Here is a 21,511-nt window from a genome sequence, read left to right as displayed (position 1 = left end):
CTGGGATTTGAACTCTCAACCTCTTGGTTCACGGCATTCTGACCTTCCTGCTACGCCACCATGTCTGTATCAGTGACTGATTTCACCTGTAGGCCTATTCCTACACTTTGCACTTCAAAGTAAATCTCAGCTCTGTAAATACACTGTAGAAAAAAACATTATATTTATCGCAGTGATTTAGGGGTAACATTAAAACAGAATAATATGTCCCACCAACAATAATAATAATAATAATAATAATGTGCCATTTAGCAGACGCTTTTATCCAAAGCGACTTACAGTCGTGCGTGCATACATTTTTGTGCATGGGTGGTCCCGGGGATCGAACCCACTACCTTGGCGTTACAAGCGCCGTGCTCTACCAGCTGAGCTACAGAGGACCACAATAGACAACTATACTGAAAACCCAAACTCAAATTGCTGAAATAAGTCAATTAAATCAATTAGATTTTTGTCATATTATATTATAACCTAAATAGCAGTGCAGATGTGACTCTTTTGCTAAGTGCAGATATGCAATATAGATAATGAATGTGTAGGGGACTTCTGAAATTCTGCAGACTTTGTGGCTTGTAGAAAGATCTGCATACCCTAAATCCAGAGGTTGTGAGTTTAAATCCCAGGAGGGGTCAATAGTGATCATGTCAAATGTAATCATATTGTCATTTATTAAACACTATTTTAACTGAACAGCGTACCACTTACCTTAAAATCCCCATACCATTTAATTGCTTTACTTATCATGGTTTGGGACACCTGAGACCATCACGTGACAAAAACCTCCAGGGGACCAAACCGGGAACTAGACAAAACCTTGTTCAGGTAACCTTCAGGGGACCATGATACAATGTCCCAAGAACATCCTAAAAATGTCCCCTGGTCAAACCGGGAATTATAAAGAGGTTCCCCATAGAACGTTCCATTGGGACCATCACGCAATGTCCTAAGGACTAGTAAAATGAAGTTCCTGAGAAAGTCCTAAAAAAGTCCTGACATGGTCCTCAGTGACGTCCTGGGAACTTTTTATTTTACCTTTATTTTACCAGGGAAGACATATTGAGACCTAGGTCTCTTTTTCAAATGTGCCCTGCGACATACAACACAAATATACACATTATACACAAAATATACATATATTAAAATACAAAAACACAGTCAAAAGAAGCACAAGTAAAACATCACAAATCTCCCAGGAAAACAGTTACATTCCTCCACAAATAATTCCCCAATAAATACTCTAAACTGCCCGAACGACACCAGAACATTAAGATGAAATGTATTTAGAATTTTGTTCCAACAATACGGTGCATTAAAACAGAAAGCAGATTTAGCTAGCTCGGTGGAAACCCTAGGAAGAACATCAAGAGTTAACCAATCCTGTGAACGGGTTAGGCAACTCGGGTGTCTATACTTCAACAGAAAAGTTAGATGAGATGGAAGTTTATGAAGTAGGGCCTTGTAAACGAAAAGGGAGTAATGTAGAGATCTACGGGTCTTTAGCGAAGTCCAGCCAACATTTTGATACAGGATGCAGTGATGAGTATCAAAACTGTCACCTGTAACAAAACGAAGGACACTATGGTAGGTTTAAGAGTGGTAGCAGCTGCACCATGATAAATAATATCACCATAATCAAGAACAGATAAAAAGGTTGACTGAATAATCAGCTTCCTTCTGCTTAGAGAAAGGCACCATCTGTTTCTGTAGAAAAATACAACTTTAAATCTTAGCTTCTTAACCAGCTCATCTATATGTTTTTTAAATGTCAAATCCATATCAGTCCAAATGCCTAAGTATTTATATGCGGGAACACGTTCAATTGAGAACCATCTAATGAGTGAACATGTAGCTCATCTGAAACATTCTTACAAGAGTTTAAAACAACATGTATTTCGTTTTAAATCAGCAAGGGATTCCTGCATAGCTATAAAATCTGACTGTAGTTTTGACACAGCCAGATCAACAGTCGGGACAATAGCATACATAATAGTATTATCCACATATAGATAAAGTTTACATTTTTTAACAGATTGACCAAAGGTGTTTATATAAATAGTGAAGAGAACCGGTCCCAAAATCGACCCCTGTGGTACACCTTTATGCACTTCAAGAAATTCAGACTTAACTCCATCAATCACGGTGGCCTGAGTTCTGTCACTAAGATAATCATGAAACCATGAACAGGCGTCAGAGCTCATGCCTATCGAGGACAACTTATTTAATAAAATAGTATGATCAACAGTATCAAAAGCTTTTGACAGGTCCACAAACAAAGCAGCACATTTCATTTTAGTGTCTAAAGCATTGACAAGATCATTAACAACTAAAGTGGTTGCTGTAATAGTGCTATGCCCAGGCCTAAACCCTGATTGGTTTACATCAAAATACATTTCTCAGATAAAAAAAGAGCAAAGTCGTACATTTACCAAGGATTCAAGAAACTTAGCTAGACAATGAAGACTTGAAATTGGGCAGTAATTATTAAGATCACTACTATCCCCGCCCTTATGGATTGGCAGCACAAGAGCTGATTTCCATACTTTTGGAATATTTCCTGATAACAATATTGAATAAAACATTTGGGTTATTGAGCCAACAATGATGGGCGCTGCACACTTAAGCAGACCGGGATCCAATTGGTCGGCCCTTGTGGATTTCTTGTTGTCTATTGCTAGCAAAGCATCCAGGACTTATTTTTCTGTAAATAGCCTAAAAGAAAAGCTTTGACTATCATTTCTCTGATCATTCAGCAAGTTTCCCCTATCAGAGAGAGAGGGAGAGAGAGAAACTGATAAACCGAGAGGAGAGTGGGATAGTGGTTGGTTTTAGATGGTTTTGCGCACAGCACCCCCTTTTATGAGGTACGCAAACACTTACAGCGAACTAGACAAATGTCCGCCAGAGAACGTTCCATTGGGCCATCACGCAACGTCCTAAGAACTAGTAAAATGAAAGTCCTAAGAACGTCCTAAAAAGGTCCTGACATGGTCCTCAGTGACATCATGGGAACGTACAGGGAACTAGACAAAGGTCCCCCAGAGAACATTTCCTTGGGACCATCACGCAACGTTCTTAGAACGTTCTCAGAACGTCAGTGGGATAACGTCATGCCGAAACCCTTAAGGGACCTAATGAGAAAGTTGCCGAATGTCCTCAGGATGTCCCCTGTTTACTGGGCATCTACGTAAATTACAATGGCTTTAAAACAGCTCAAAGCAGCTCAAAACATTGGGCAAGATTGTGTGTGGGGTCCTCTATGATGCGCATAGCCTTGTCCCTTGCCCGTTTATCATAGAGGCCCTGAATTCCCCTTGTCCTGCAGCCCGCAGAGCTTGGACCCTAGGTTCACAGTCCGTCTGAGGATACTCTTATTAGCCAATGACAGCCCACCGTACCAGGCCAGGAAACAGAAAGTCAGCACACTCTCTATATGGCAGGTGTAGTAGTTGGAGCGTATCTGGGTGTTGACATTCAGTTGTCTCAGTCACAGGAGGTACAGTCGTTTTTTATTGATGTTCTGGGTGTTGCCATTAAAAGAGAGTGTGCTGTCCATGATGGTTCCCAGGTACTTAAAACTCCCTACTCTCTCTACTTCTTCACCACCCAGGACTAGGTGGCTCACTGGGTTTGCCTCCCTCTAGAAATCAATGAGCAGTTATTTTGTTTTGTTGATGTTGAATGTGAGGTAGTTGTTATTGCACCAGTCATGAACCCTGTTTACTTCTGTTTGGAAATGCAGTGTGTTATCTGAGCCGTTGACAAGGGAGGTGTCATCTGCATATTTCACTGCCAAGCAGTCCCTGTCGGAGCCTCTCAGGTTATTGGTGTATATGGAGAATAGCACTGGAGAGATGATAGTTCCTTGGGGGGAACCGGTAGATGTACAAAGAGGAAGGGATGTTGTGTTGTTGAACTTGACATACTGCCCCCTGTTCAGCAGGAAGTCCAGCACCCACAAGGTAATGCTGGGGTCCACCTGTAGGTGGGAGAGTTTGTCACAGAAAAGGTGAGGCTGCATGCAGTTAAAAGCAGAGAAGTCCAGGAAAAGGATGCACACATAAGAATGAGGCCTCTCCAGGTGTGTCACTGCACTGTGCAACACCGTCAGTACAGCATCGTCCACTGATCTGTTCTTCCTGTATGCAAACTGCATTGGGTCAAGGGCTCCATCAAAATGAGACATGAGACGTGTGAGTATCAAGTGCTCAAGGCACTTCACAACGACTGACGTTAACGCCACAGAACGATAGTTAATCAATGTTTTGATAAGGTCATAGTTTTACATCTGGTTTCATTGAACGTTACATTACATTGTACTGGTCAAATGGTCAAATGCACATCTAGTGTAATATTTCATCCTGATCGTTATTGGAAAAGCACAGACGCTTGAATCCTCCTTGCCAAGTTCAATCAAATTATACTGAAAAAATCTATAGAAATTGTTTTTGCTGAAAGGATATCCTTCGGTGAATGTTTCAAATATTGCACTCTGAATTTCCCAAAATAAATAGCTATCTCAGTTTTCACATAAACGCCCCATTTGCTTGAAAGTCATCTGGGCTAATGCACAAGTGTTGTTTGGCCCTCTTCCCAGATGTATTGTTCTGTGAGATGAGATTGTTTACCACGACAGGAAACGTAATAAGTGTCCGTATCCTGACCCATCATATATTCGTTCTGTAGATATGAACTATGGGGCTGCTAGATGTAACCCCTGCTTGTTGTTCCATCAAAACAAGGCGTGATAGAGGAGCACCAGAAAGGATACCTCCAAGGCTGGCCCTAGCCTTTTGGGGGCCCTAGGTGCGATTTGGTTGAGGGGGGCCGCCCGGGAGAGAGAAAGAAATGTAGTTTTAAAGTTAATTTCCTGCAATTCTACACATTTTGTCATGGGGCGTAGAGAACATTTTGCCATTTTATAAAAGATTTCATGCAATTCTACTTGTTTTGCCATTGGGAGGAGAGACACAATTCAGTTTTACAGCTAATTTCCTACAATTCTACACATCTTGCCATGGGGTGGAGATAATTATTTTGCAGTTGTAAAGCAAATTTCCTGAAATTCTACATAATTTTGCAACAACTTTTGCCATGTTAATATGACATCTGAGTGAGAGTGACTAATAAAATCAATGGGGGCCCCCTGGAGGTCAGGGCCCCTGGGCACATGCCCTTCGTGCCCGGTTGGTAATTCGGCCATGATTACTACAAGTTTAGATAGCTGGGTAGACTAACTTACCAATATAAAATGTTTAGCTGACATGGGCTAATTGAGTGACACACAATGACTGCCATACCTTAACAAGAGGAAACCTGCTGATGCACAACCAAATTTCGAAATTGCACCTTGTGTATTCTACTATTTTAACACTCAACAGTAAGTTGAGACCTTGACTGAGTTCTTTAAAACTTTTTGGGGGGTTGGGGGCCCCCTAGCGGCCGGGGACCTAGGCGACCACCTATGTCGTTTATGCCCAGGGCCGGCCCTGGATACCTCACTGTGACTGTGGTGTGGTAGAGTAATGAGACAGCCAGGACCTGTGCGTGTGTGTCTGTGTGTGTGTGTGAATGTGTGTGTGTGTGTGTGTGTTGTAGAGGAAGGGTGATGGCTCTGATTGACTGCAGCACACCATAAAGCAAGGTATTGATTTTGAGGTGAAATTCCAACACCTTCCTTAACACACTGTAATCACATCACGCTTTTATTTTTATAGACTCTATTGACTTAACACACATTTCACACATGATAAATAATTTAAAGGGGCAGTGCTGTAAAAAACGTGATTTCCTGTTTTCTTTATTATATTTCCACACTATAATGTCAATATAACACTCTAAAATTGTGAACATTATGATAATGCCTTTTTAGTGTAAGAGCTTTTGAGAAAATCAAACAAAAAATAAGTGGAATTTCAGCCTGTTCAGGTGGGATGGAGTTTTTGGCCCACAGCATGACATCACAATCTGATCATTCTGATCAATGACCAGTCATCTTTCATTTGCTTATGTATCCTTCTACTTTGAAGGGGTAAGCGGGGTATGCTCTAGAGTCTAGACAATCCTATCCACCAATTAGAGCTGTGTATGTAAATATATTTACATTTGTATCAACAAGCCCACACGATCAGACTGAGCATTTCAATGGCAATACGAGGCTCAAGGAAATAAATGATAAAAAAACATTTTGAGGTTCTTTCATTAAATAAATACACACAGTGATTTATTAAAAATATAATGAAAAGACTGCATGGGAGCTTCAAGGCTTGTCACCAGGGCTTTGAATTCATCATAATGAGGACTATTAATAATACAGTATAACCTCGGATTGTAGCCTAATTGTGATGTCAAGGATGTGGACTACAAACTTTGAGGCAGATCTAAGAGCGTTGAGATCTTATCTTTCTCGATTAATGTCTTGTTGTTTAATATTTCTTGTTTCTTCATAATGCGTCTTGTACTGTGTATGAATAATTTGACCTACAGTTCAAAACCCCAGTCAGTATTATTTAAATCATCCCTAGGAAATTCAAATGAGCCTTGTGATTTACATAAATTCACAAGAAAACTGCAACTCTCTTTCTCTCACTTGATCTCACACCTAAACTATAGCCTACTGTAGCTTTTCAAAACAAATTCCCCGTTCACTTTTTTTTTGAATAAGCAAATCTTCCTTCTGCAATATTATTTTACTAGGGAACTAACACTTCAACGCTAACATCAATGGCAGCAGGCAGTGAGTTCAGCATGGCTTTGACCAAGTATCGAAACAAATTGTATTTGTCACATGCTTCGTAAACAACAGGTGTAGACCAACAGTGAAATGCTTACTTACAGGGCCCTTCCCAACAATACAGAGAGAAAAAAAGAAAAATAATAGAAAAATAATAACACCAGGAAAAAATGCACAATGAGTAACTATAACTTGGCTATGTAAACAGGGTAGCAGTACTGAGTCGATGTGCATGAGTACAAGGTAATTGAGGTAGATATGTACATATAGGTAGGGATAAAGTGACTAGGCAACAGGATAGATAATAAACAGTAGCAGCAGCGTTAGTGCAAAAAGGGTCAATGCAGATAGTCCAAGTAGCTATAGGTTAACTATTTAACTAACTATTTAGCAGTCTTATGGCTTGGGGGTAGAAGCTGTTCAGGGTCCTGTTGGTTCCAGACTTGGTGCATCGGTACCGCTTGCCGTGCGGTAGCAGAGAGAACAGTCTATGACGGGTGGCTGGAGTCTTTGACAATTTTTAGGGCCTTCCTCTGACACCGCCTGGTATAGAGGTCCTGGATGGTAGGGAGCTCGGCCCCAGTGATGTACTGGGCTGTACGCACTACCATCTGTAGTGCCTTGCGGTCGGAGGCCAAGCAGTTGCCATACCAAGCGGTGATGCAGCCAGTCAAGATGCTCTCAATGGTACAGCTGTATAATCTTTTGAGGATCTGAGGGCTCATGTCAAATCTTTTCAGCCTCCTGAGGGGAAAGAAGAGTTGTCGTGCCTTCTTCAAGACTGTGTTGGTTGTTGTGGACCATGATAATTCCTTAGTGATGTGGACACTGAGGAACTTGAAGCTCCCAACCTGCTCCACTACAGCCCCATCGATGTGGATGGGGGCATGCTTGGCCCTCCGTTTCCTGTAGTCTACGATCAGCTCCTTTGCTGACTTTGAGGGAGAGATTGTTGTCCTGGCACCACACTGCCAGGTCACTGACCTCCTCCCTGTAGGCTGTCTCATTATCGTCGGTGATCAGGCCAACCACCGTCGATGGTGTTGGTACCGTGCGCGTATCTTTAATCACTGGTTTTCTGTCTGTCTGCTACAGCACTGCATTTCACCATTTTCTCTAGACTTATCTGACATGAAAAAAGTGTTGAAATGTGAATACTCAGACTAACAACACTACAACCTTCAACACTTTAGAGACTCTTTTAATTGTGTTTATGATGTTGTATAAAGTCAGCAAAAAACATGCTTCCAATCATTTCAGATCAATATCTCTAAAACAACATCTAAAGATTTTGAAGGCTGTTGTCAAGGTGTTCCTACTAGTACGACTGAGAAGGAGTACAGTGTATGTTCAGATTAAACGTGTCCTTTTCCTCTCTATCACGTGAACAGAACAGTGTTTCGATCCCTCTGATTAGGGGGAGAATTCTGTATGTTTTTTTAAATCTTCACTCTTTGTGCCAAGATGTGTGATTAATTCTCCTCAATCAGTGCCATTCACTCAGTGAGGCAATTATTTTGTTTTCATTGTGTTCTTACAGTATTTCTCAGCATTCAGTAGCTTTCCAGCATTTTATTACCAGCTAAGTTTTCAGCCAAAGTTATGAAAAAGGTGAACGAGTTGGAACAAGACAGGAGATAGGCCAAGTGTAAAAGAAAAGTGTTCAAAGAGATTGGTCTATTTTGTGATTTGTTGTTCTTGCTCGGTTCAATGCTGTTGTTTTGTTTTCCCATTTTCTTTTTCAGATAGTCATCTTTCTATTTCTGTGAAAGTTGATTGGGATTCAATCCATTGTTATCCATTGTTGAGATGTTTTTTTTTGCAGATTTAAGTGAATGTTTTTGGCTTGTGGCGGTAGCACTCACTCACAAGTGGCCTCAGGTTGACTGACATATTCAGAGGACTAAGGAGTCATGAGGGGTAACACCAGACTGGCATGTTTCACATTCTGCATGATCTACGAGATCCTCTACTTCAGGGTTTTATTCCAAGCCAAGCCCTTCTTCCCTGTTTCAGGGTTTTCCCTATCCATACACTGACATCAACTTTCTTTTAAACTTCTGTATTTCCTCCAACTGTCTTGCCACCGTGTCTCTTCAGAAACTGAGCGGAACTGAATAATATTATTCTCTCAATCAGATTGATATTTGCTTCAATTGCGGTATTTGTCCAAATAGCATTTAACTAACTGTCATGAAGACTATCAAACAGCAGAGTGATTTGCAGAGTACCTTTCTAGATGACACAATAATGTACTCATGCAAATATTGTCTATTTTTCCTCCAACAGCTTTTACCGACAGATCCCCCAAAGAAGCCAGACCCAGTCACTTCAGAAACAGTCGTATTCTGGGGACTGCGGTTATGGCAGGTCATTGGCATCTTCTCTATGTTTATTCTAGCAGTCAGTAAGTATTTCTCCAAACCTGTCATAATAGTATATCTGCCAGATATTAAAGACTATTTGTTAAATAAATGTTTACATAAATGCACAAATACCTATCAATTTCATATCAATCCTCCATCTTCCAATTCTATTTATATAAATCACATTAGTAAAATGAATGTATTAGTCATTCAGTCAAGGCACAATGCTTCAGCTCAGCTATTTGTCTGCATAGTCCAACGAATTTGCATACTGAACAGATAGATCACATGATATATGGAAATACATATCATTTGCTGAATTGTCATGGTTATTGTGAGGGAGGGCTCCAAATGGTCATGGTATCATCTGTTTATGTTTGCTTTATCGACCACATGATGCATGGTTCAATAAGGGGAGGAGGAGGACAACACTGCACAAGACAAAAATTGCATTCTATTTGAGTCATAATTCATTAGGCTTCTAAACAGTAATAACTAAACCATGTTATGAAATAGACCGAATCAACAAAAAGGAAAGTAGTCTGATAATAGCTGATGTTGAAGTGTCACTTTACAGTAATATACAGTGAGCTCCAAAAGTATTGGGAGAGTGACAATTCTATATATTTTTTTTGGCTCTGTACTCCAGCACTTTGGATTTGAAAAGATAGTCCTAAATGAATCGTGAATAATGACGAGTGAGAAAGTTAGACACACAAATATCATATCCTGAAGACATGCTAACCTCTCACCATTACAGTTACAGGGGAGGTTAGCATTCTTTGTGGGGGTCATGATATTTGTGCGTCTGTAACTTTCTCACTCATCATTATTCATGATTCATTCAGGATTATCCATAATAATGGTAGCATCCACATTAATGTAGAAGTGTTTAGAAACATATTCTATTCTTATTTACAATAAAAGTGACTCCAAAATGACACAATACATTATTTACCATACATTTCTATTGGGCACAAAATAATCTGAAACACAACCAAAACAAACAGCAAATGCATCCACCAAATGTGTAGAGTCACAAGCTTGATGTAGTCATTGCGTGCTAAGAATTTGGGACCAAATACCTTTGACTACTTTAATACACATAAGTGAATTTGTCCCAATACTTTTGGTCCCTTAAAATGAAGGGACTAAATACATGAAGTGCTGTAATTTCTAAACGGTTCACCCGATATGGATGAACATACCCCAAAATTAAAGCTGACAGTCTGCACTTTAACCTCATAGTCATTGTATCATTTAAAATCCAAAGTGCTGGAGTACAGAGTAAAAGCAACAACATAAAAACTGTCCCAATACTTTTGTAGCTCATTGTAAATGGTAATAGCTGTAAAACTGTAATGTGACACCGTTGAGTAGTGTCTAGTTCAATACATATTCAGATGTACTTCAGATACAGTGAGGGAAAAAAGTATTTGATCCCCTGCTGATTTTGTATGTTTGCCCACTGATAAAGAAATGATCAGTCTATAATTTTAATGGTAGGTTAATTTGAACAGTGAGAGACAGAATAACAACAAAAGAAAACAGAAAAACGCATTTCAAAAATGTTATAAATTGATTTGCATTTTAATGAGGGAAATAAAGTATTTGACCCCCTCTCAATCAGAAAGATTTCTGGCTCCCAGGTGTCTTTTATAAAGGTAACGAGCTGAGATTAGGAGCACACTCTTAAGGGAGTGCTCCTAATCTCAGTTTGTTACCTGTATAAAAGACACCTGTCCACAGAAGCAATCAATCAATCAGATTCCAAACTCTCCACCATGGCCAAGACCAAAGAGCTCTCCAAGGATGTCAAGGACAAGATTGTAGACCTACACAAGGCTGGAATGGGCTACAAGACCAACGCCAAGCAGCTTGGTGAGAAGGTGACAACAGTTGGTGCGATTATTCGCAAATGGAAGAAACACAAAATAACTGTCAATCTCCCTCGGCCTGGGGCTCCTATGACCCCAAGAACACCATCCCCATCGTCAAACATGGAGGTCGAAACATTATGCTTTGGGGGTGTTTTTCTGCTAAGGGGACAGGACAACTTTGCCGCATCAAAGGGATGATGGACGGGGCCATGTACCGTCAAATCTTGGGTGAGAACCTCCTTCCTTCAGCCAGGGCATTGAAAATGGGTCGTGGATGGGTATTCCAGCATGACAATGACCCAAAACACACGGCCAAGGCAACAAAGGAGTGGCTCAAGAAGAAGCACATTAAGGTCCTGGAGTGGCCTAGCCAGTCTCCAGACCTTAATCCCATAGAAAATCTGTGGAGGGAGCTGAAGGTTCGAGTTGCCAAACGTCAGCCTCGAAACCTTAATGACTTGGAGAAGATCTGCAAAGAGGAGTGGGACAAAATCCCTCCTGAGATGTGTGCAAACCTGGTGGCCAACTACAAGAAACGTCTGACCTCTGTGATTGCCAACAAGGGTTTTGCCACCAAGTACTAAGTCATGTTTTGCAGAGGGGTCAAAATACTTATTTCCCTCATTAAAATGCAAATCAATTGATAACATTTTTGACATGCGTTTTTCTGGATTTTTTTGTTGTTATTCTGCCTCTCACTGTTCAAATAAACCTACCATTAAAATGATAGACGGATCATGTCTTTGTCAGTGGGCAAACGTACAAAATCAGCAGGGGATCAAAAACTTTTTTCCCTCATATATTTATATTTTATCTCTCTCTTTCTCGCCCACCTTCTCCATTTGCAAGTCATCACCCTATGCTGCATCTTCAAATGCCGTATCCCCAGGACGAAGAAGGAGATTGAGGCGCGACATGCTCAGAGAGTAGCAGCTAAGGACTACGCCAACACACTGGAGACTGTGCCTCCTCTCAACGAGCTCACAGAGATCCCAGGAGGTAAGTGATGCACTTCTCAGATCCTCTCTACCTCAACAACAGTATGATGCACATTTTAGGACATCCCTACTCCCTATGACAAAAGTCCCAAGGAGGTAGGTGCGGTGTACATTTTAGGACATCCCTACTCCCTATGACAAAAGTCCCAAGGAGGTAGGTGCGGTGTACATTTTAGGACATCCCTACTCCCTATGACAAAAGTCCCAAGGAGGTAGGTGTGGTGTTCATTTTAGGACATCCCTACTCCCTATGACAGAAGTCCCTACTCTTGACTTCCTATGAACTTTAGCACTTTACAAATAGAATAAAGTCTCACACTCATCTCTCCTTGGTGACATAAATCCACAGCAAGGCTAGATTAAAGTGTGAGACTTAATTTGTAACTTTTACCTTCCATTTGTAAGCACCTCATCTAGAGGTGTGTGCACCTTTTATTTACTTACTCTACTCTAAGAACTACCCTGTTTTTAATTTTCAGAGAGCTTTTCAAAGGAGAGTAGACAGGGAACTGCTAGGCCTTTTGATAAAGTAGGAGATCAATAGCGCCTTGACATGGTTTTAAAACGACTGGGCTCCTGACAGCTTTTGTATTAATTAGTTTGATGTTACTCTCAGATTTCATTGCATTATGCTAATGATCATCACTTTCTAACCATGCAGAGCTAAGATATGTTTTTCTCTTATTTCCGTCGGACAACAAGCAGAGAAATCACAGATCTCTGTCTGACACTATGGATGCAAACCGTCTTTTGACTTAGTTTAATGTGACATATTTTCCCTGTCTTATCTGATTGAAGATGTACATTGAGTCAACATACTCAGATAAATAGTCTTCGCCTCACAGGGAGATACAAACACACTCTGGCTGATGGAATACAGTAATATACACTGAGGGTACAAAACATTAGGAACGCCTGCTCTTTCCATGAAATAGACTGACCAGGTGAATCCAGGTGAAAGCTATGATCACGCTCAACAGTTTCCCGTGTGTATCAAGGATGGTCCACCACCCAAAGGACATCCAGCCAACTTGACACAACAGTGGGAAGCATTGGAGTCAAAATGGGCCAGCATCCCTGTGGAACGCTTTCGACACCTTGTAGAGTCCATGCCCGGCCGAAATTGAGGCTGTTCTGAGGACGCACCTCAATACTAAGAAGGTGTTCCTAATGTTTTGTGCACAAATAATATATGCCATTTAACAGACACTTTTATCGAAGCGACTTAGTAATAATATGCCATTTAGCAGACGCTTTTATCCAAAGCCACTTACAGTCATGCGTGCATACATTTTTTTGTGTATGGGTGGTCCCGGGGATCGAACCCACTACCTTGGCGTTACAAGCGCTGTGCTATACCAGCTGAGCTACAGAGGACCACAGGAATATAGGATATCTAAAATGCCATTGGCTTTACAGTACAGTTTAATTATAGGGCCTCTATGTCAATGTCTGTCTCTTCCTTTGCAACGGCTCTAACTTTCATGCCTTCTCTTTGGTTTCTTCCTCCCTCAAGCGTTCCCTTCCCCTTTACCTGTACCTTCCTCTCAAAACCCTGTCTTTCATCCTCTCTTCCTTGTGTTCTTCCCTTTCCTTCCTCTTCTTCCTCCTCACTTTCCCCCCTCTCTTCATCCTCCCTATTGTCCTCCCCCTCGCTCTCCTCCCTGTCCTCTTTCTCTTTCTACTCTCTATCCTCCCTCTCTTCCTCCTCCTCCTCCCTCTCTTCCTCTTCATTCTGTCCCTCCAGCCCTCCCGGACACTGCGTCCCTCCCGACGGTCTCTGAGCAGGTCCAGGCTCGCAGCGCCAGCAGCAGCCAGCTCCCAGTGGTGAGAGAAGAGGAGGAGCTCACTGTCCCCCTCACTCAGCCCGAGATGGGATGACTTTCGTTCTCTTTCCTTCTTATCTCTTCTCACCTTCCCTCTCTCCACATTCCTATTTATATTCTGACAAAGAGGGCAATCCACTAGAGGGAACATTGGAGCATGCAGCTCAGCGTTCAGTAATTCACAGAAAATGATTGAATAGCTGAATAGAATAGTTCATTTAATAGATCAGCGTTCATCGCTACTTCCCAGAAAGAATGACTTGGACATTGTGGAGAATGTTGCCTGCTGAAGAGTTATAATTGTATGTGTTAAGTACTTAAAATGGGTTTTCACTATTGTTGATATACTCATCCTTGTCGATCACACATTGATTGTACATTGGAGACAGAACTGCAAGTCCAGTATTTGGTAGCCAAATTTTGGATGATGAAAAAGTAGAGATTACTCTTTAAGGCTTCTGTCGTTGATGTTGCATGTCTACGGCTGTCATTCGTTGTTTTAGTTTTTCTCTTTTTCCTTCTCTGACTCAATCTTTAATCTTGGTTTTGAATAAATATATATTAGATTTTATGTAAGCTTATACAGTAACATCCGTGACAACCAACCATGGTCCTGGAGAGCTACAAAGCTACACAGCTTTTTTCTCAACCTAGCACCAACAATGTCTTAATTATTAGTTGAATCGCATGTTTTAGTATGGGGACAAAAACGTCCTGCACACCATGTATAGTTCATCCATGTCTAAGGTTGGTGGTCACTGACAAACTGTACTTGTCATTTATCTATTTCTTTCTGTCTGATCCAGGTGTGTGTGTTTCTGTACATGCCATCTGTCCTCTTGAAGTATCACACAGGCTTACATGGACATACATAGGTCTAGAATGAGAGACACCACAATATCAGTATTATTATTTTACAATTATCATGGATAAAATGTATTTTGGGACTGACTGTGTATTGGGATTACTACCATAGTGAGCATGTCAGTCAGAGACAAGCTTAATCCATTAGAGAAATAATAATCTATTTGAAAACATAATGTCACATCCAGCAGTATATTATAATGCAGCATCAGGAGATACTAATATGCATTTATTTATGCAGCAAAACCTCTGCCGTGAACGTATAAGTATCAACCATGTGCTGGAGAGAGAGAGAGAGAGAGAGAGAGAGAGAGAGAGAGAGAGAGAGAGAGAGAGAGAGAGAGAGAGAGAGAGAGAGAGAGAGAGAGAGAGAGAGGGGGAGAGGGGGAGAGGGGGAGAGAGGGAGAGGCGAGAAAGAGGCTGTCTGGCATTTATGAAGGAAAAGGATAAACAGATATGTTTTATAATCATGGAGACTCATGAACCCCACACAGCTCTATCTGTTTACCCCTGGATTCATCCACAAGAGATAGTGAATTTGCCAGCAAATAATGAGTGTTCCAGGGCCGCCTTCCACTAATTATGTCAAGTATGCAATTTAAAATATGCAACTCTGTGACGCCTGACCTGATTAGCATAGCTATGTGCTGCTGTGTGCAAGTATTTGTGGAGAGTGTATGCGACTTTCCTGGCCATATAATCCAACATATTATTGAGAACATATTCAGTTAGAAAGAGAAAAAGTTATTACTATAATATGACTTAGTTATTACTATATACTTGTGGTTATCGCATCTCCTGATCTATAAGATACCATTCTGGGCATTGACCACAATGTTTAACTGGATAAGAAAAACAATGTTTTCATCCTCAATTCATCTACAGCAAAGTGTCTCTGAGAATACTGAGATAACTTCCCTCTCAGAAGTGTTACTCACCACTCTACCGACATGACCTAAAAACAATATTGTTTCAGGCAGTGATAATGAAAAAGATAATCATGTCTGTGAGAATATTTGACATTTGCAGGAGACGGTAGAGCAAACACCGGACAGGAGGCAATGCTGAGGAGAGGATTAGGGACTAAGTACAACCTTCCACTCCCAATTCTTTGTCATATAGATAACTAGGAAAAAACGATTAAAATGAAAAGTAGACATTGTTCTAGCACACATTGATCCGTTACGCTCTGAGTTATGTCAGTTCTCTGCTGGCTCAAGAGCCTCCTGATGCGTGCCGTCAGACAGGGTCCACTTAGAACTGACTGATGCAAACTTCTCACTTCCTCACACCTTTCTTTATACAGTAAGAGAGATGCAGGACGGACTGACACACACACATACATATGCACAAGCACACACACACACACAGGCACACACATGCATGGTCACAGATCCACACGCACACATTTCTTACACATCTTATTCCCACGCAGAAACATAGGGTCATCTGAGAGATATTACATGTTACCCCAGGAAACCCATTATGGGCGGTAACTATAGAAACAAGGTAGCTTTATTCAGGTCAGGGGAATTTAGCTAAATGTGTCAGCCTATTTGCAATGCACCTCCTTGTTATTGCGTTTCAATTATAGTTTTCGTGTGTTGCACTTGGATTCAGTAGCGTCTATGAACAACATGATTATGAAGCCATAAATGTATGAAAGCGTGTATACTTTCTGTTGTTCCGTCCTTGTGATGTCTGTAGTTCCGTCCTTGTGATGTACTTGTCTATTAATGTTATGTATTATGACATGTTTTTTTTTTGTGTGGACCCCAAGAAGAGTAGCTGCTGCTTTAGCAGTAGCTAACGGGGAGCCTAATAAAATACTAAATCTGAGGGTTATTCTAGTTGCCAACCGATATCCTCATGCAAAGAGGGGTCAGGAGTGTGAGTGTGCATGTTGCACCTCAGCCTCCGCCGGACGGACAGAATATCACCACCAGAGAGAGAGTGTGTTGTGTGTGTTATCGGACTGAGAAAATAACACCATCAGCAAGAGGAGACGTAGCCTTGGGACGTCACAGTGGGATGGAGGAAGATAAAGTGGTCACAATTGACATCAAGTGGCTTGACTCTATTTACATGGTAATTACATAGGCTAGTACAGTGGATTGTATTTATGACTGTTTGCGCAATTTGATGGGTTTTGTAGTTCATTAATCTGAAATCTAAAGCAATAATTCTGGGGTGAGAGGAGGCGGTAATTCATTTGAGTGTGTTCATGAATCTAAAATGATGTGTGTGATTACATATACCACAGATGGGTATTACAGATAATAATTACTAGTCGGAATTTAACAATGTACTTACTCTACCCTGTACCTATGTAAGGTACAGTATAAATACATAATTAATAGAGCCACTTAATGTGAAGCGTTACCCAAAAGGGTTATGTCTACACTCTCTAATGCATTGTTTCCCAACTCCAGTCCTTGAGTACCCTCAACAGCACACATTTTTGTTGTAGCCCCAGACAACTTGCCAACTAATCATCAAGCCCTCAATTAGTTGAATCAGGTGAGTTTGTCTGGTGCTACAACAAAAATGTATGCTGTTGAGGGTGCTGGTGGACTGGAGTTGGGAACCACTGCTCTAGTGGTGCTGTATAAAGAGAATCACCTCTGCTTCCCTAGAAGTGGTTTCCCCTTGCCTGCTTGGTCAATTTAGTGTCTACAGATGTCTGCTCCCCTGCTACTGCACTAAGAATGTGTGGTAAAAAGCAACAGTATCTTCTCCCTCTCAGCAGTGTTTTTCCCTAGAGCAGGAACTAGCACACTGGGGGTTCACCATGGGTGTCATGGAGGGGAGGAACGGAGGCATGCGGAGGAAATCCTCACGATCCTCACAGCTCTAGATTGTGACAAGTGGGAGCTGTTGAATTTCTCATTATAGAAGTCCTCTCATGCCTGGAGGGGATGTTGTAAGACATGCACAAAGTCTGTCTTAATGCTGTTTCACATGCTTGGTTGGATTTGATGGCATGTAAATAGCTGTGTCTTTATTTAAATCTTTATTTAAATGGGTATATCCTCTATCTCCAAATGGTGTTTGACCTTAGAAAAAATTACATACACGTGTAAGGATATGCTGGATAAAGGAAGGGATATACCCAGTGGCGGCTCCTGAAAAAATTCTCAGGGGGGGCAATTTTTCTGATGATTTAGGTGACCTACACACATTTTAAAAAAGATATGTCCAGCAACAACATGAAGACAGGGGCAGCATATAAGTCAATACCAGAAGCATTTATTGACTGATCTCAAAAGTGTTGGCTTACAAAAGCAAAATAAGTTATCACAGTAAAAATAATCAAGGGTGTTCTTTCACATTCCTCAACACTGCATAAACAATATGCATTTCCATAAAACACCTCATCTAATTGTGCCACAAAGTTGACAAGTCCAAGAAAAATACCAGGGTTGGTGGAGCCCTCAGTTTCATCTTTGCCTCGCAAAGCTAACTCAAACACTCCGCAAAAACTTCACACACTGGATTAGCCGGCTGAGGATGTGGCGGTTCTTGCTAACCTCATCGTTGTGGCGGCGGACAGCTAGCCTGTATCCCTCATCCAGTTGAGTGGCAATGTTCACTCTCCCCAAAGCAGACAATCTCAAACAGCTATCCATGTGGGTCTTTGACAGCTCATGTTTCTTAATCTTTTCTGAAAGATGGTGCATGTCTGTTACACCAGTCGCTGTCCAAGCGGTGCTGTCTGCCGTGCCGCCTTCAGGGTGAAAGAGTAAGCAGGGGTAGCAGAAGACTGCATTAGCTACATCGCAGCCTGCTAGCCAGGTTTTTCGTTCGTACCAATTTTTGGAAAATCCTCGGGTGTAGGACTTTCCCCCTTTAGTAGAAACCTGTTGAATTATTAAATTTGGTCTGGGAGGTCCTAATTGTTTCGTTGCCAATTTATCTTGATTTGTTCGCCGACAAAAAGGAACTTCTTTCAAAGAGACAATCGAGTTGCACTGAACGCTAGCCATCTTGACAGTAGTACGTGAATTGATTGACGTTGCTACCCGCTCTTTTCTTAGTTACGTTCATGGTTATGTTACGTATGACGAAAGCGCGTAAGTGCAAGCCCTCCCGGAACCCATAGAGATTGTATTGAAAGCTCTGATATTTGAAAAAAAAAGATTTTACATGAGAGTCTATGAGAGACTTCTGGGGCGATTTTCAACCTGACTGAAATCGCCCCAAAAGGGGCGGTGCCATTTGAAGCACGACTTTAGCCTGATTGGACATTTAGTGGCAGATCAGACGTCTAGATTAGAACACTGATAACTACTGTTGCCGTGATATAATTGATTAGAAAAAATATCCCTTCCTTTTCCCGTTTGGCAGTGCGTCGCCCATATCGCCCTAATGAACACACCGCCCCTGGATATACCCATCTACCTTTTCAATTATTTCCATATATTTTAGATCTATTTGCTTTGCAGTAAAGTCTCATTCCTTGACTTGTGTTCACCTTACATTTCAATTCGTTCTCAGAGGTGGAGCAAACGAAACTCATTGCATAGAACATATTTTGATGTTGTGCAGTACAGAGGACATCTAGATTGTGATGTTTGTCATTATCAATTACCAGGATTATGAAATCCTCTGGAGGGCAGTGTGCCTATAGTACTTCACAGCCTTCTGGTAGATTGAAACTTTCATTCATCAAATATTTGTTGATTTCAAATCCCCATAATTTGTTTCCCAACCAGCCCAGTACACTTATGAAACCTCATTAGTAGAAAAATAGGCTAAGTTTACTAGAATGTAGAGAGACAGATGCACATTCATTAGAATACTATGACCCACTTAAGGTAGGGTTCGCTTTGCCGGGATTATATATTTTCCTTACCACATATTATTGCAGGCAGGGGTCTTGATGATAACAAATGTTGTTGTTGCAGCCTCTAAGTGATTGTTTCCTCTTGTGCTTTTTGTCCTTCCACCAGCTGTAGTTGTGGAGAAAAAAGAAGAGGTGACAACAATCTCAGGAAAAGTGGACGGTGAAAAGGGGGAAAAGAAGACCAAGGAGAAGAAAGAGGGCAAGGGTGCCAAGGAGGGAAAGGATGATGAAAAGGAGGGATCTGCTAAGAAAAAAGGAGAAAAAGGGGAAAAGGGGGAAAAAGGGGGAGGGAAGAAAGGAGGAGGTGATAAAGAAGGAGGTGCAAAAGGAGGTGCAAAGGGGGGAGCCAAGAAACCTCCTGCGAAAAAGTAAACACTGGGTCTGAAACATTAATTGTGCTAAATAACTTTTCATAAGTAATTTTTTTACGTTGTCGATTTTGTATTATTTTTTTTGTAAAAATGATTGTATATAATGAGAAAAGTACATATTAACTATAAAAAAATCTTTCAACTGTATTTACATACATTGTTCTTGATCAACAAGAACATAATTAGTATGTGATTGGATTCATGTTGCAAATTCAATGAACACTTAATCTACAGTAGAATTCTACATTTTAATGTCTTATTCACAATACAATGATGAACATCTTAAACCCAAGTTTACATTTACAACATTGACTTCACACAACCGACATGGAGTGAAATCAACCAGGTATGGTGTCCTATTTCAAACACAAAACAGTCACACCCTCTCCACACATGGCATATACAGTAGACTATTAATACAAAATACCAACTCCTATCTCTCTGAGGACAGATACATTTGCAATATGTGATAAATAAAAAACTATGAAAATATCATAGGGGATTGTATATACTTCCATGAGAGGTAATAAAAAAAATGTGTACAATATTAGCTCTGTAAAGTAATGGCCTTTTTACATATTGAATTCAAAAACACAATCACTTTACATGACACAATCAATAGGAAATGGAATAGGGTATTAAAGTGTGCAAAAATCTACAAATGTTTGTTTGAAATTATGTTTTCCTATCAACACTGGCTCTAGCGTCGCCCCCTCCACAGTTAAAGCCCAGACTAAAGTCTCATTCCAACCGTGAAGCACGGGGGTGGCAGCATCATGCTGTGGGGGTGCTTTGCTGCAGGAGGGACTGCTGCACTTCACAAAATAGATGGCATCATGAGGAAGGAAAATTATGTGGATATATGAAGCAACATCTCAAGACATCAGTCAGGAAGTTAAAGCTTGGTCGTAAATGGGTCTTCCAAATGGACAATGACCCCAAGCATACTTCCAAAGTTGCAGCAAAATGGCTTAAGGACAACAAAGTCAAGGTATTGGAGTGGCCATCACAAAGCCCTGACCTCCATCCTATATAAAATTTGTGGGCAGAACTGAAAATGTGTGTGCGAGCAACGAGGCCTACAAACCTGACTCAGTTACACCAGCTCTGTCAGGAGGAATGGGCCAAAATTCACCCAACTTATTGTGGGAAGCTTGTGGAAGGCTACCCGAAACGTTTGACCCAAGTTAAACAATTTAAAGGCAATGCTACCAAATACTAATTGAGTGTATGTACACTTCTGACCCACTGGGAATGTGATGAAAGAAATAAAAGCTGAAATAAATCATTCTCTCTACTATTATTCTGACATTTCACATTCTTAAAATAAAGTGGTGATCCTAATTGACCTAAGACAGGGAATTTTTACTAGGATTAAATGTCAGGAATTGTGAAAAACTGAGTGTATATGTATTTGGCTAAGGTATATGTAAACTTCCGATATCACGCAACATAACTTTGTAAGGCAGAAAATGAACTCTGCTTCTATATTTAGCTCTACTTTTTGGTATAAAAGGTAATGTGCCCTAACCATATAAGATCATGACAGTAAATAGGAAACCACAAAGATTAGGAATGAAATGTACATTGAACCGTATATGAACTATTCAGCCTGGCCGCTCAGACTAGA

General features: G+C 40.9%; 1 protein-coding gene across 2 annotated transcripts in view; it reads left to right on the top strand.

Annotated features, from left to right (window-relative positions):
• Positions 1-20,674, top strand: part of LOC121581053 — a 29,327-nt gene extending 8,653 nt beyond the window's left edge. Inside the window, exons 2-4 of one of the 2 annotated variants that reach the window (XM_041896412.2) lie at positions 9,020-9,137; positions 11,826-11,975; positions 19,617-20,674. In XM_041896412.2, the coding sequence (XP_041752346.1) occupies positions 9,020-9,137; positions 11,826-11,975; positions 19,617-19,882 (534 nt within the window). In that variant the 3' untranslated portion in view covers positions 19,883-20,674. Of the gene's footprint in view, positions 1-9,019; positions 9,138-11,825; positions 11,976-13,721; positions 14,372-19,616 lie in introns of those variants that run through there. The other variant, XM_041896413.1, reaches the window with a different exon arrangement.
• Positions 20,675-21,511: the final 837 nt, after the last annotated feature.

Source organism: Coregonus clupeaformis, chromosome 14 (genome assembly GCF_020615455.1).
Source record: "Coregonus clupeaformis isolate EN_2021a chromosome 14, ASM2061545v1, whole genome shotgun sequence".
Classification (NCBI taxonomy): domain Eukaryota; kingdom Metazoa; phylum Chordata; class Actinopteri; order Salmoniformes; family Salmonidae; genus Coregonus; species Coregonus clupeaformis.
This window is presented reverse-complemented; position numbering and strand designations above follow the sequence as displayed.